The 16,944-nt window shown below is 46.0% G+C and overlaps 1 protein-coding gene across 1 annotated transcript in view; it reads left to right on the plus strand.

Moving 5' to 3' along the window:
- The first annotated feature begins 1,543 nt into the window (after positions 1–1,543).
- LOC129826783 (chondroitin sulfate proteoglycan 4-like) overlaps positions 1,544–16,944 on the plus strand; it is a 91,706-nt gene continuing 76,305 nt past the window's right edge. Inside the window, exon 1 of the mRNA XM_055887857.1 lies at positions 1,544–2,053. Coding sequence (XP_055743832.1) covers positions 1,963–2,053 — 91 coding nt within the window. The 5' untranslated portion in view covers positions 1,544–1,962. The remainder of the gene's footprint in view (positions 2,054–16,944) is intronic.

The following is a 16,944-nucleotide window of genomic DNA, read 5'->3' on the forward strand; positions in this document are numbered from 1 at the left end:
AGGTAGCCTAGGGGTTGAAAGCTTTGGGCCAGTAACCGAAAGGTCGCTGTTTTAAATCCCTGTGGTGCAAATCCCCGAGCCGATTAGGTGAAACATCTGTCCGTGTCCTTGAGCAAGGCACTTAACCCTAATTGCTCTTGTAAATTGTTCTGGATAAGAGCATCTGATACATAGGAATATAATAGGTTCAGATGAGTTAGCCCTAATCTTATATTGTCAGTGCAATCCCTCCGTTTAACCCATACCCTTACCCTTACCCTGATAACCATAACCCATACCCTTACCCTGATAACCATAACCCATACCCTTACCCTGATAACCATAACCCATACCCTTACCCTAATAACCATAACCCATACCTTTACCCTGATAACCATAACCCATACCCTGATAACCATAACCCATACCCTTACCCTAATAACCATAACCATAACCCATACCCTTACCCTGATAACCATAACCCATACCCTTACCCTGATAACCATAACCCATACCCTTACCCTGATAACCATAACCCATACCCTTACCCTGATAACCATAACCCATACCCTTACCCTAATAACCATAACCCATACCCTTACCCTGATAACCATAACCCATACCCTTACCCTGATAACCATAACCCATATCCTTACCCTGATAACCATAACCCATACCCTTATCCTAATAACCATAACCCATACCCTTACCCTGATAACCATAACCCATACCCTTACCCTGATAACCATAACCCATACCCTTACCCTGATAACCATAACCCATACCCTTACCCTGATAACCATAACCCATACCCTTATCCTAATAACCATAACCCATACCCTTACCCTGATAACCATAACCCATACCCTTACCCTGATAACCATAACCCATACCCTTACCCTGATAACCATAACCCATACCCTTACCCTGATAACCATAACCCATACCCTTACCCTGATAACCATAACCCATACCCTTACCCTATTAACCATAACCCATACCCTTACCCTGATAACCATAACCCATACCCTTACCCTAATAACCATAACCCATACCCTTACCCTGATAACCATAACCCATACCCTTACCCTGATAACCATAACCCATACCCTTACCCTAATAACCATAACCCATACCCTTACCCTGATAATCATAACCCATACCCTTACCCTGATAACCATAACCCATACCCTTACCCTAATAACCATAACCCATACCCTTACCCTAATAACCATAACCCATACCCTTACCCTGATAACCATAACCCATACCCTTACCCTGATAACCATAACCCATACCCTTACCCTGATAACCATAACCCATACCCTTACCTGATAACCATAACCCATATCCTTACCCTGATAACCATAACCCATACCCTTACCCTATTAACCATAACCCATACCCTTACCCTGATAACCATAACCCATACCCTTACCCTTTTAACCATAACCCATACCCTTACTCTGATAACCATAACCCATACCCTTACCCTGATAACCATAACCCATTACCTTACTCTATTAAGCATAACCCATACCTAATATTTGACCATACCTTATAAACCATTTCAACTTCAATGGGGTAGAGACTTCCCAAGGATACAAGATAGAACGGAACAATCTTTCATGGGCTAGCTAATCTAAAATATATTTTTTAATTTTCAAAGTAGCCCGGTGTTCACTGCTAAGAGATCTTGCAGAGTGGGATAAGGAGGGTGCGCTCACACACAAGGCGGAGCCACATGATGCTCGGAGTGACTGCTGGCGGAGCCACATAATGCCCGAAGTGACTGCGGGCAGAGCTATATAATGCTCAGAGTGACTGCGGTCGCTCTCTCTCACACACACACAAGTGGAGAGAGTAGGTTAACTTCTGAATGATTGAATGAAGTGGTCGAATAATACGTGACCAAAAATCTCAAGACCAACCGATCTGTAAATATGTAAACGGCCCGGACTACACCTTGAAGAATATTATTGAATGGAAAACATGGAATTCCCGATCACAAACAGGAAGAAACTGTGTTTTTACGCGCTGCTGTGGTCACTTGTTAGCCGACTGACACTGGGAGGTAAGGTATCTGAAAGTTGGGATTTACTCGCGGGCGAGATTGATCGCTATTTATTTTAAGTAGCCTGTTGTATGTTTGTGTTTGTTTGTGTGTCTATGCTTTTGATACTGTAATTCATTCACTTGGGTCTTAGCAAACGTTATTACGCACACCCGTTTCTCCCTGTGTATCGGGGAAATAACTGCCTTCGCTGCTTAGCCTATAGTACAACGTTAGAACAAGCTAATTTCCTGCATAATCTACACAATACCAAATGGTCCGTCTAGCCGTCTCTATTTAGAACAACAAAAAGTAAGCAAAAATGCCCCTAGTCATCAAGCTAGGTAAGAGATCATTTAAAAATATATATATTTGTATTTATTTAACTAGGCAAATTATTAAAAATGTTTAAGTGATTGATAAGACTCAACTATATAAAAAATAATTCAATTATCAATATTGTGTTGCACCTTTAACCAATAGCCGAACAAATCTAACAACAAAAATCAAGTACAAAGACTTTGATTGTCTTTATTAAGACATCCTTTATATCAAATGTCAGCCAGACCCCCCCCCCCCCAACCAGACCCCCCCCAGCCAGACCCCCCCCATCCAGACCCCCCCAGGCAGACCCCCCCCCATCCAGACCCCCCCAGCCAGACCCCCCCATCCAGATCCCCCCCCCCTCAGCCAGACCCCCCCCATCCAGACCCCCCCAGCCAGACCCCCCCCATCCAGACCCCCCCCCCCTCAGCCAGACCCCCCCCATCCAGACCCCCCCAGCCAGACCCCCCCCCCATCCAGATCCCCCCCCCCCTCAGCCAGACCCCCCCAGCCAGACCCCCCCCATCCAGACCCCCCTCAGCCAGACCCCCCCCATCCAGACCCCCCCAGCCAGACCCTCCCCCCTCAGCCAGACCCCCCTCAGCCAGACCCCCCCCAGCCAGACCCCCCCAGCCAGACCCCCCAGCCAGACCCCCCCAGCCAGACCCCCCCCCCGGCCAGACCCCCCCAGCCAGACCCCCCCCCCCAGCCAGACCCCCCCCAGCCAGACCCCCCCCCTCAGCCAGACCCCCCTCAGCCAGACCCCCCCCCCAGCCAGGCCCCCCTAGCCAGACCCCCCAGCCAGACCCCCCTCAGCCAGACCCCCCCTGCCAGACCGCCCCAGCCAGACCCCTCCTCAGCCAGACCCCCCTCAGCCAGCACCCCCCAGCCAGACCCCCCCAGCCAGACCGCCCCAGCCAGACCCCTCCTCAGCCAGACCCCCCCCCCCCCAGCCAGACCCCCCCCCCAGGCTGCCCCAAGCCACCTGCAAGCCCGATTCCCACCAGTCTAGTCAATACCTCAACTCTCTCCCAAAAATGTTTTTACCCACTATTTATTTATTTATTCAAGTTTAAATAATAAACATACAAACTACACATATATACATGAACACACAGAAACACTACATCCTCCATATAATTCATCTCATAGGCCTAATAGTACTGTAGAGCTCTTTTTACTTACACACAATATAGCTGGGTCACCCCGTCCTGTCCCATAGGGGTCCACGGCTCTGCAGCGCCCCAACCCAACACACCCCACTCAGATTTAGGATCTTAGTGAAACATTCCTTATTGGTTTCAGGTATGTTAGGCCAAGGCCAGAGTGACAACCCACAGGACGGTAGAACCCCAGGGCCAGGACTGAGCAGCCCAGCAGCTAGCGATTGCCTAAATAGGTATCACCCCTGACGTGGGCATGTTTTCAATACAGACTCCTTTTGTCGTACAGTATTCCATATAAGGCATCCAGACCTTATGAAAGTTGCACAGTATACCCTTAATCTGGTAATAAATCAAATCTAGTGATACATAACTTGACATTTCTGCCATCCATTGTGACATTGTGGGAGGATAACCAACCTTCCAATGAATGGAAATGCATTTCTTCGATAGTTGGTTACACAGTTTCGTTTTGATAACAGTCTCCAGTATCAACATTCACAGTACAAGCAAACACACACACACACACACACACACAAAAACAGGAAGAAGGAAGAATCTGTAGACATGTTGAGATTAAAGAACATACTAATTCAGCCAGTCTTCACAAAAACTATAGTATATGTAAATATGTCCCCTTTTGTGTTTTACACCCTCCAGCAGAGGTATTACATTTTCTGAGTGCATGATATTCTGTTTCACTGGCATATAGAACGTTCTACGGATGGTCTCAAACGACAGTCATTTATGTCTGAGATGATATGAACATAACTGGGCATTCTAACACATCTGTATCCAGTGGCTATTTTAGCATGTACATCTTGGTATATAAAAAATATAGCTGATATGACTGACTTGCTTAAACTAATGTGATTTCTACAGACAGTTGAGATGTACAAACTATGGCATAAAGGGGAAGACAAGCGGATAAGAGGCAATCCGTAATTTCGAGACATTAATGAGCGAGAGACGACGGACGTAGTCAATAACTATTTGTTCAGCACTTTTGAAATGTACAGCGACAGAATTCAGAACATGGGCCGTTCTTACAGTGTTCTCCCTGTACACCAAGTCAGAACCGTAGGATAAATAAAGGGGGCATAACAGTCAATGAAAGCTCTTACGATATTCTATGAATACATTTCTCTAAAACAGGTTATAGGCTATATGTGCACCACCAAGTTAGAAAAATAGGTGAACTTAAGAGGTGAAAATAGACCAAGTCATTAGGGTGAGGCACATTGAACGCCGTTTGGGTCTTTGCGTGTCAAAAAAGATACACGTCATATAACACTATTTGACGCCTTAAATCAGCTTTAATTTGACACGTCAAATGACACAGTTCTATTATAGAATGATGTGTGATGAATTTGCACGTGCAAGCCAAGCACCACCACTACTATCAGTAGCACTGTCAAATCTGTACAAAACAAGTCTGCAAACAAGCACACACCGGGCCACGAACAATGTGTTTACAATACCACGTTGGTGAAAATAGACCAAATTATTAGGGTGAGGCACATGGGCTACTAACAGCTTACTACACAACACACACTTAGTAATACGTTCTTAGCTACAGTATAGATATCTCCCTTGCATATTACATAATTTATGCAGCAGCATACAAGACATTTTTGGACTCACTTTGTGAAGGTGATGCGGCGGTCCTTTGTGGGCAAATTTTGTCATCAAACTTTGTCATCAAAGTCTGGCATTCTCTGGATTTATGGTGGGAACTCTGGAGGGGGGGGGGGGGGGACCACATCCACTCCATTGAATAGCAGGCTAACGTTAGTGAATACTTTGCAATGCTTGCAGTTAGCCACTGATTCCTCCAACACGACTCGTTGTTGAATTTGCGATTCCCAACTTGTTGTGTAATCTTTAAGTCCAATGGCCGATGAACACCGATATGTTTTATCTGGAATTTCTCTTCTTAATTTCTCTTCATATGACAAAGGATTAAAAAGGATTTGCCAGTAGATTGTCGACTTGATTCATGATGATGACTGCTAGCTTGCTAGCGAAGACTTTGAAAGTATGATGTTGACATGATCAGTCCAATCAAAGCTACTGTAGATATAACGCCATTTGAAGTCATTTTATCTGTGGCCAATGACCTTGAGTCTTCGTGGAAGGGCACTTGTAATATAACGCTATGGCAGGACCCAAAGGGCTGACATTTTGGACGTCTACCTTTACTAAGGACATAAACTTGGTGATGACGTAGTGTCCCCACGAGTGACAGAACACTGAGCCAATCACGGCGCAATGCTCCTATTTTCTGCCCGCCCCACCACCACAGAGAGCACTTTTAGGCTGTAACGCCTACATTTTGGAACTGCTTTACTCAAGAAAACAAAGAAAGAGACCGTGTGTGTATGCAGCATTATTAACTGAATTATATATATATTTTAAATTACATTGTTTGCAAACTGAAATGTGACACGTATTAATGCCAAAATAACATGCAAAACAGGCAACCCCCCCATTTTTTTTATATATATATATATATATATTTTTTTTTTGTTGCTAAAAATGTGAGGCTCAAAACAGGTGGGGTTCTGCCCCTGAATGACGGGTCGCCACTGTCTGTATCCGTTCATCATCATCAATAGCTTCTACCAGGTCTTCCTCACATTTGTGTTTTACATGTTTTGTGTCATCAGGAAAAGTCTCTATCAACCCTTGATACAGTTTAGAAATCAACCTTTGGATGTTTGTCAGACTGCCTTAATAAAATAGCATCTGGCTTGTCCAGTGTTTGCTGCGCAGAGAGAATAAAGTGTTGCATCTGCAAAAATTCACCTCACCTCCGTCACAGACTGGTCTTCCCTGGCTGCCTGACCCTGCTGACACCCCTGTCACCATCTGATCCTCGTAAGATGAGGCATGACAAAGAATTATCTTGGTGTACATTTATACATTATAGTATCAATGGTTCAATAATTGGAATAATTGAAATTAATAATTAATCATAAATGATGTATTATTCCCAGATCCCAGACTGTAGATTTAAACTACTGTCCTGTGGTCTACCCATCAATTCAAGAAGGAACTTTGTAACATTCATTGGTATTGTTAATATACTGCAAGATTCCCCTGAGCTCCGTAGACTGGTCTTCCCTGGCTGTCTGACCCTGCTGGGACTCCTGTCACCATCTGATCCTGCTAAGACATGATGAGCATAGTGTTGTGTACTGACTGGGCACCATGACAGTGAAGCCTGTAGAGCTGTTTATTTTACTGTGTCGGTGTTAAAAGTAGGGAATTAGATAGGGACACTGACTAATCAATAACATTACATTGCTATACTGACTTATAAAGAATACCTACTTTTGGCAAGTTCTCTCTCTAACGGTACATCAACTGGCAAAAGCTATCGAATTAATTTACTTCTGTTGAAATGGGACAAAAAGGCTAGATAACATTTCCATACAAAGAGCTGTTAGATAGTGGTATGAAGTGGCTAGTATTACTGTCTGACAGATAACTAGAGGCTAGAGCTGAACTGACTGTGGTAGCTACTAGCTAGCCTAGCTTATTCATTCTCCTCAGTCAAGAGGGGATGGAACATTAGCTAATGTTACATGTCAGTTACACTACTAGCTCAGCACTGGGAATAAATGCTAGTTTAGTATTTGTTTCTCTTATGTTAAACAGCAGATACCTTACCAGCTACATCAGTCAACTAAAAAGTAGCCAGTTTCTGCTGTGCTTGCTTTTAAAACTCGGAGAAAGAGCATAACACATATACAACTGACAGCAGCTGCCTCTGTTCAACTCTCCCTGCTGGTCCTGCTAGCCTTTCAGAAGCTTTGCCTTCACACAGCCTGTCCGCCCCTGCTCTGTGGTGTCCGCGGGGTCCTAAATCCAGCCGTCTGAAACATCCAAATAGCCTACCCGACCACTCGAAGGCGTCCGCATGGTCCTAAAGCACGCCGTTGACATTTTTGGTATAACAATGCAATTATAGATCTGGGGGGATTGGGTCAAAATGCAATTTCAGAATGTGGGGGGTCCCCAGTGAAAGTTGTTCCCCTGGTTTTGATATTGTTATGTTAGTCATTGATAGTCAGTCACTAAATTAGCCCATGTCACCTAACATTTGGTAAATGACTCTAGTGGCCAGCTATCTAAACGTAGTAATCATGGTCGAATTTACCGGCCGGGGTTCCCCATTAATTTTGTGTGTCAGTCACACTCAGATATCATATTAAAAACTGCAAACATTTCTCTTCACCCTATGGCAAAATGTGTAGAATTGGGCAGGATGCACATGTGGTTATGCGTGTGGGTATGCGTGTAGGTATGCGTGTGGTTATGCGTGTGGTTATGCGTGTGGGTATGCATGCGGATATGCGTGTGGTTATGCGTGTGGGTATGCGTGTGGGTATGCGTGTGGGTATGCGTGTGGTTATGCGTGTGGGTATGCGTGTAGGTATGCGTGTGGGTATGCATGCGGATATGCGTGTGGTTATGCATGTAGGTATTCGTGTGGTTATGCGTGTAGGTATGCGTGTGGTTATGCGTGTGGGTATGCGTGTGGGTATGCGTGTGGTTATGCGTGTGGTTATGTGTGTGATTATGTGTGTGGTTATGCGTGTGGGTATGCGTGTGGTTATGTGTGTGGTTATGCGTGTGGTTATGTGTGTGGGTATGCGTGTGGGTATGCGTGTGGGTATGCGTGTGGGTATGCGTGTGGTTATGTGTGTGGTTATGCGTGTGGTTATGTGTGTGGTTATGTGTGTGGTTATGCGTGTGGGTATGCGTGTGGTTATGTGTGTGGGTATGCGTGTGGTTATGTGTGTGGGTATGCGTGTGGGTATGCGTGTGGTTATGCGTGTGGGTATGCGTGTGGTTATGTGTGTGGGTATGCGTGTGGTTATGTGTGTGGGTATGCGTGTGGGTATGCGTGTGGTTATGCGTGTGGTTATTTGTGTGGGTATACGTGTGGGTATGCGTGTGGGTAGTCAAAGGTGCCCATCCCTGTTCTAACTATAATATTGGTTACCTATTACTCTGTTCTAACTATAATATAGGGTGGGGGGGTCCTAAATGGAACCCTATTCTGTATATACTCACTCACTGTTGACTATAGGGTTCTACGGGTCCTCGTCTAAAGGTGTGTAGCCCTACTACAGTACGTATAGAACATGCTACCCTGAGGGACATACACCCTGGTCCAATTGGAATTGAGGACCTATGATTACACACACCCTGGTCCAATTGGAATTGAGGACCTATGATTACACACACCCTGGTCCAATTGGAATTGAGGACCTATGATTACACACACCCTGGTCCAATTGGAATTGAGGATCTATGATTACACACACCCTGGTCCAATTGGAATTGAGGACCTATGATTACACACACCCTGGTCCAATTAGAATTGAGGACCTATGATTACATACACCCTGGTCCAATTGGAATTGAGGACCTATGATTACACACACCCTGGTCCAATTGGAATTGAGGACCCGAAAAGTAATTAGTGACATCATTCATTTCATATGATTACACATACCCTAATATCCTACTATGTAAAATGTATTAAAGCAAACATCTATTATGCTGTGTGTAATTGATTTATTAAATGGAATGAAAATCATGGCGTCTTTATTTACAGTTTAATGACAGATGGGATCTGGGGTATAATTGTGATGAATGAATACATTATCATGAGTCAAAAATCATTAGCATCATTTAAGTACATAATGGGCTTTAGTAGAAAAAAACAATGACGTTTTAAAAAAAAATTCATTTAGATCTAGCTGCCTATTGCACAGTCTGGCTCGTCATGTTCAGAATGGATCGTTCCAGATCATATCCCCTGTCAAGGGTATGTGTACAAAACAAAACAAATGGACAAACAACCCCAGAAATGAACATTCCATGATCGTCTTGAGATGGACTCCTGTCTTCAAGGAGTCAAGTGTTTGTTTGTAGAACAGACCGTCAGGGCCAGTTTCCCAGACATAGAGTGATGGTTGGACACAAAGTGCAAAAATGCTAATATAGGTACCATTGACTTGCAATTGGATTTGTGCCACAAGTGCTAAAAGGTTAGTGTCTGAAACAGTGGGCAGGTAGACAAAATCAAAGCATGGATTGCTGTCATACCTTGTTTATTGGATAAGGAAACCAAAATGTAATTTTGTAGTTTGGGTGAACTATCTCTATACTCCTGGACAAACAAGCCAATTATTATGATAATCATTAGATTAGGTAAAAACGGGCCTCCCGACTGCCACAGTGGTCTAAGACACTGCATCGCAGTGCTAGCTGTGCCACTAGAGATCCTGGGTTTGAGTCCAGGCTCTGTCGTAGCCGGCCGTGACCGGTGAGACCCATGGGGCGGCGCACAATTGGCCCAGCGTCGTCCGGGTTAGGGGAGGGTTTAGCCCGGCAGGGATGTCCTTGTCCCATCGCGCACTAGCGACTCCTGTGGCGGGCCGGGCTCAGTGCACGCTGACACCACCGCCTGGTGTAACAGTGTTTCCTCCGACACATTGGTGCGGATGGCTTCCGGGTTAAGTGGGGAATGTGTCAAGAAGCAGTGCGGCTTGGTTGGGTTGTGTTTCGGAGGACGCATGGCTCTCGACCTTCACCTCTCCCGAGTCCGTACGGGAGTTGCAGCGATGAGACAAGACTGTAAACTACCAATTGGATTCCACGAAATTGGAGAGAAAAAAAGGGGTAAAAATCAATAAAAGATCAGGTAATGAACATGAATAGGAACAATGGAAGAAACACAGGCTCTTTAGGTCTTTTATTACCTCTGAAAACCCTTGTATTAGAGGGTGCTGGGCTGCTGGCTTCTGTTTCTGATGAGATACACTGTGACATCCCGCTTAGCTTTTAGATAAAAAACATGGTTTTCAGGTTCAAGAATTTGTGAAGAAAGAAATAACTAGTCGTGTCAACTCTCGGCCAACCTCGACCCCAGGCTATTGTCTGGTCCAACAGATGATCTCTTTGGGCATTTGTAGGCTACATGTAGGCATTTTTTTCTATTCTTCAGAACCAACCACAGAATCTCTTTCATTGGGAAAAAGTTGTCATTGTCTACTCTCGGTTAAGACACAGCCTGAAACGCAGAGCCACGCCATTCGGATCAGTCCTGATCCCATGACAAGACTCTGTAGGTTTAGGGGGAGCTGTGATAATGGAAGTTCAAGAGTACACCAGAGCCACACAGGTACACAAAACACATGGCTTTTAAAATACAGTATATGGTGCCGGAGTAAAGAGTAAAGGGAAAGGGGGGATACCTAGTCAGTTGTACAACTGAATGTATTCAACTGAAATGTGTCTTCCGCATTTAACCCAACCCTTCTTAATCAGAGAGGTGCGGGGGGGGCGCCTTAAATCGACATCCTCGTCTTCGGCGCCCAGGGAGCAGTGGGTTAATATCCTCGTCGTCGGCGCCCAGGGAGCAGTGGGTTAATATCACGTCTTCGGCGCCCGGGGAGCAGTGGGTTAATATCACGTCTTCGGCGCCCGGGGAGCAGTGGGTTAATATCACGTCTTCGGCGCCCAGGGAGCAGTGGGTTAATATCCTTGTTCAGGGGCAGAATGACAGATTTTGACCTTTTCAGCTCGGGGATTTGATCCAGCAACCTTTTCGGTTACTGGCCCAACGCTCTAACCATAAAAAAGAATGTTACTCTTGGTTTTAACCCATTAGTGGGCAGTATAGTTGTGTAAACAAAGTTATTAGATTCATGTAATGTTTCTAAACACTCCCAGGTTAGATTGAAGTGGCCCACTTTCTTGTTACAAGCTACAGTATGGAAATGTGACTTTGCTTTGGAAATTTGGCATTTGCTAAATCCCATACCCATATAAATTAATGCATGACAACAGTCTGTGCAATGTTAAAATGCTAATTGAGTGCACATCCTCAACCCACTAAATAGAAGGCAAACAAGTCGTCTAACTCTGTTGAGTTCAGTTTCCAGCAACTATATCCTTATGTCGTGGGTTACCAATCAAATGACTGTGAAAAACAGAATAAAGTTAATAAATGTGTCCTCTGAGGCAGAATCCGACTAATGGTGGGAGAGATACTGTCGTAGGCCTAGCTGGGCTGGAGGAAGCCATGTGTTTGTCCTTTTACTGTTGTTGTTGTTATATCAGGGGTGTCAAACTCATTGAGCCCCAGCCGGGTCCGGAGGCCACATTCAGTCTTGACTAGGTCCAGAGGCCACATTCAGTCTTGACTAGGTCCGGAGGCCACATTCAGTCTTGACTAGGTCCAGAGACAACATTCAGTCTTGACTAGGTCCAGAGGCCACATTCAGTCTTGACTAGGTCCAGAGGCCACATTCAGTCTTGACTAGGTCCGGAGGCCTCATTCAGTCTTGACTAGGTCCAGAGACAACATTCAGTCTTGACTAGGTCCGGAGGCGACATTCAGTCTTGACCAGGTCCAGAGACAACATTCAGTCTTGACTAGGTCCAGAGGCCACATTCAGTCTTGACTAGGTCCAGAGGCCATATTCAGTCTTGACCAGGTCCAGAGGCCACATTCTGTCTTGACTAGGTCCATAGACAACATTCAGTCTTGACCAGGTCCGCAGGCCACATTCAGTCTTGACTAGGTCCATAGACAACATTCAGTCTTGACCAGGTCCAGAGGCCACATTCAGTCTTGACTAGGTCCATAGACAACATTCAGTCTTGACCAGGTCCGCAGGCCACATTCAGTCTTGACTAGGTCCATAGACAACATTCAGTCTTGACCAGGTCCAGAGACAACATTCAGTCTTGACCAGGTCCAGAGGCCAAATTCAGTCTTGACTAGGTCCAGAGACAACATTCGCCTTTACCGAGGTCCGGAGGCCACATTTGGCCTTCACTCAAATCCAGAAGGCCACACTGCAAATTGAGTATAATGTATTGCCATGCTGTTAACATTTTGCTGAAAATACTGTATGTTTTATCCCATGCATTAGTAGAGAAGAATAGAAAAGCCACAAATCAAGCCTGCAATAGTAACTAGATACTCTACCCACCTTTTGAGAAATGACTCAGAAATGATTAACCGGTTTTTATTAATGATTTAATGGTTTTAACTTTGGACCATTTATCTAACTAACACTCCTGTGAAAAGGTTGTCCAAGGTCACAGCCTAATTTACATGGCCTGCTCGTCTAATAGGCTAATTGCTGTGTTCAATAGGACACTGTGCTACAACAGTAGTTTTGTAATGAATGAATCAATGATTTGGACAGCAGTGAGTTTGACTAAAGTACACAAGCTGTGAGTTGACACATTTTTTTGGAACCACTGAAAGTGTATGGACAACATACATAAGCAACATAGAGGTTGCCTAATCGAGCTCGGATAACCTATCGGGTCAAACAAGTTCCATTGAATAACACATTTATAAATGGCAAAAAAATTACAGTCAAAAAATACATCATAAGGAATAAGGTTTTTGCAGTGTCTGCCCTATATCAAGAAGATATAAGAAAGCTCTGGAAATATTAAAGTTTTTTTTGGACACACTTTTAACACTTTCATATTTTGTTGGCACAAAGCTACCTCCATGCTACCATTCATTTATATGTGTTTCCTTCAGACGAGTCCTGTGACACTTGTGGGGGTCGTAGAGCAAAACAGAGAACACCATCGTGTTTGTGAGAGTCTAGTTTTTCTAAACCATTCGGATGCCACGGATGTTTCCGTGAGAAGACCGGTTTTCAGGATGTCTCCTGGTCTGACGAACAGCGTTGTAGCTCTAGCACTTTCTACTGCAGATGTGGAAGGGCGTCACAGGTGGATGATTGAGGCATTCAATTCAAAAATATATATATCTCTAGTTTAAACTGACAGATTTTTATGGGGATAAAAAAAATAAAAAATCATCTTTGAATGAAGCACCGGTGCATCAATAGACTCTAGGGGGTTTAAAATGTTACATAAAACCCATGTGTTATTACTATTATTAAAGGTCACTGTTTCTCTTTGACCCCTTAAAGTGTGGCATTTAAGAGCACGGTTGTTGGTAGCCCAGGCAGTTCTTATTTATTGAGGTGAAAACTAAAGGTGACTGAGTGTAAAGGTGACTGAGTGTAAAGGTGACTGAGTGTAAAGGTAACGGAGTGTTAAGGTGACTGAGTGTAAAGGTGACTGAGTGTAAAGGTGCCTGAGTGTAAAGGTGACAGAGTGTTAAGGTGACTGAGTGTAAAGGTGACTGAGTGTAAAGGTGCCTGAGTGTAAAGGTGCCTGAGTGTAAAGGTGACTGAGTGTAAAGGTGCCTGAGTGTAAAGGTGACTGAGTGTAAAGGTGCCTGAGTGTAAAGGTGACTGAGTGTAAAGGTGACTGAGTGTAAAGGTGACTGGGTGTAAAGGTGACTGGGTGTAAAGGTGCCTGAGTGTAAAGGTGACTGAGTGTAAAGGTGACTGAGTGTAAAGGTGCCTGAGTGTAAAGGTGCCTGAGTGTAAAGGTGCCTGAGTGTAAAGGTGACTGAGTGTAAAGGTGCCTGAGTGTAAAGGTGACTGAGTGTAAAGGTGCCTGAGTGTAAAGGTGACTGAGTGTAAAGGTGCCTGAGTGTAAAGGTGCCTGAGTGTAAAGGTGACTGAGTGTAAAGGTGCCTGAGTGTAAAGGTGACTGAGTGTAAAGGTGACTGGGTGTAAAGGTGACTGAGTGTAAAGGTGACTGAGTGTAAAGGTGCCTGAGTGTAAAGGTGACTGAGTGTAAAGGTGACTCGGTGTAAAGGTGACTGAGTGTAAAGGTGACTGAGTGTAAAGGTGCCTGAGTGTAAAGGTGCCTGAGTGTAAAGGTGACTGAGTGAAGGGGGTGGGGTGAAGGGGGTGGGGTGAAGGGGGTGGGGTGGAGGGGTGAAGAGAGGGAACTGGGGGAGGAGGGGGGAAGAGAGGGTACTGGGGGAGGAGGGGTGAAGAGAGGGTACTGGGGGAGGAGGGGTGAAGAGAGGGAACTGGGGGAGGAGGGGTGACGAGAGGGTACTGGGGGAGGAGGGGTGATGAGAGGGTACTGGGGGAGGAGGGGTGACGAGAGGGTACTGGGGGAGGAGGGGTGATGAGAGGGAACTAGGGGAGGAGGGGTGAAGAGAGGGCTGGGTAAAGAAAGGACTGAGAGTGTGAGAAAAGACATGTCATGACAAGACGTGTCATCTTGACAAACGACTTGGTGTGAACGGTGCTCTTGGGGAATATTAGCTACTGCATAGCCTCGTCCCAAATCATGCCAAGGTGACTGAGTGTAAAGGTGGAGGGGTGAAGAGAGGGAACTGAGGGAGGAGGGGTGAAGAGAGGGTACTGGGGGAGGAGGGGTGAAGAGAGGGAACTGGGGGAGGAGGGGTGAAGAGAGGGAACTGGGGGAGGAGGGGTGAAGAGAGGGAACTGGGGGAGGTGAGGTGACGAGAGGGAACTGGGGGAGGAGGGGTGACGAGAGGGAACTGGGGGAGGAGGGGTGAAGAGAGGGTACTGGGGGAGGAGGGGTGAAGAGAGGGAACTGGGGGAGGAGGGGTGAAGAGAGGGTACTGGGGGAGGAGGGGTGAAGAGAGGGAACTGGGGGAGGAGGGGTGAAGAGAGGGTACTGGGGGAGGAGGGGTGAAGAGAGGGAACTGGGGGAGGAGGGGTGAAGAGAGGGAACTGGGGGAGGAGGGGTGACGAGAGGGTACTGGGGGAGGAGGGGTGAAGAGAGGGAACTGGGGGAGGAGGGGTGAAGAGAGGGTACTGGGGGAGGAGGGGTGAAGAGATGGAACTGGGGGAGGAGGGGTGAAGAGAGGGTACTGGGGGAGGAGGGGTGAAGAGAGGGAACTGGAGGAGGAAGGGTGAAGAGAGGGAACTGGGGGAGGAGGGGTGAAGAGAGGGTACTGGGGGAGGAGGGGTGAAGAGAGGGAACTGGGAGAGGAGGGGTGAAGAGAGGGAACTGGGGGAGGAGGGGTGAAGAGAGGGAACTGGGGGAGGAGGGGTGAAGAGAGGGTACTGGGGGTGGAGGGGTGAAGAGAGGGTACTGGGGGAGGAGGGGTGAAGAGAGGGCTGGGGGAGGAGGGGTGAAGAGAGGGCTGGGTAAAGAAAGGACTGAGAGTGTGAGAAAAGACATGTCATGACAAGACGTGTCATCTTGATGTAACGGATGTGAAATGGCTAGCTAGTTAGCGGGTACGCGCTAGTAGCGTTTCAATCAGTTACGTCACTTGCTCTGAAACATAGAAGTAGTGTTGCCCCTTGCTCTGCAAGGGCCGCGGCCTTTGTGTAGCGATGGGTAACGATGCTTCGTGGGCGACCGTTGTCGATGTGTGCAGAGGGTCCCTGGTTCGCGCCCGAGGTCGGGGCGAGGGGACGTACTAAAGTTATACTGTTACATTGATGCTGTTGACCCGGATCACTGGTTGCTGCGGAAAAGGAGGATGTTGAAAGGGGGGTGAGTGTAACGGATGTGAAATGGCTAGCTAGTTAGCGGGTACGCGCTAGTAGCGTTTCAATCAGTTACGTCACTTGCTCTGAAACCTAGATGTAGGTTTCCCCTTGCTCTGCAAGGGCCGCGGTTTTTGTGGAGCGATGGGTAACGACGCTTTGTGGGTGACTGTTGTTGATGTGTGCAGAGGGTCCCTGGTTCGCGCCCGAGGTCGGGGCGAGGGGACGTACTAAAGTTATACTGTTACATTGACGAACGACTTGGTGTGAACGGTGCTCTTGGGGAATATTAGCTACTGCATAGCCTCGTCCCAAATCATGCCAACTCCTGCCTCATACCAACTCCTGCCTCATACCAACTCCTGCCTCATGCCAATGCCAGAGGAGTTGGCAAGACAGCCTTAACAGATCTGAAACTCTGGTTCTGTCACAATACTGTAACTATTTGGTTCTGTCACAATACTGTAACTATCAGGTTCTGTCACAATACTGTAACTATCAGGTTCTATCACAATACTGTAACTATCAGGTTCTGTCACAATACTGTAACTATCAGGTTCTGTCACAATACTGTAACTATCAGGTTCTGTCACAATACTGTAACTATCAGGTTCTGTCACAATACTGTAACTATCAGGTTCTGTCACAATACTGTAACTATCTGGTTCTGTCACAATACTGTAACTATCAGTTTCCGGTTCTGTCACAATACTGTAACTATCAGGTTCTGTCACAATACTGTAACTATCAGGTTCCGGTTCTGTCACAATACTGTAACTATCAGGTTCTATCAAAATACTGTAACTATCAGGTTCTGTCACAATACTGTAACTATCAGGTTCTGTCACAATACTGTAACTATCAGTTTCCGGTTCTGTCACAATACTGTAACTATCAGGTTCTGTCACAATACTGTAACTATCAGGTTCTGTCACAATACTGTAACTATCAGGTTCTGTCACAATACTGTAACTATCAGGTTCTGTCACAATACCGTAACTATCAGGTTCTGTCAGAATACTGTAACTAT

Source organism: Salvelinus fontinalis, chromosome 28 (genome assembly GCF_029448725.1).
Source record: "Salvelinus fontinalis isolate EN_2023a chromosome 28, ASM2944872v1, whole genome shotgun sequence".
In the NCBI taxonomy this organism is placed as follows: domain Eukaryota; kingdom Metazoa; phylum Chordata; class Actinopteri; order Salmoniformes; family Salmonidae; genus Salvelinus; species Salvelinus fontinalis.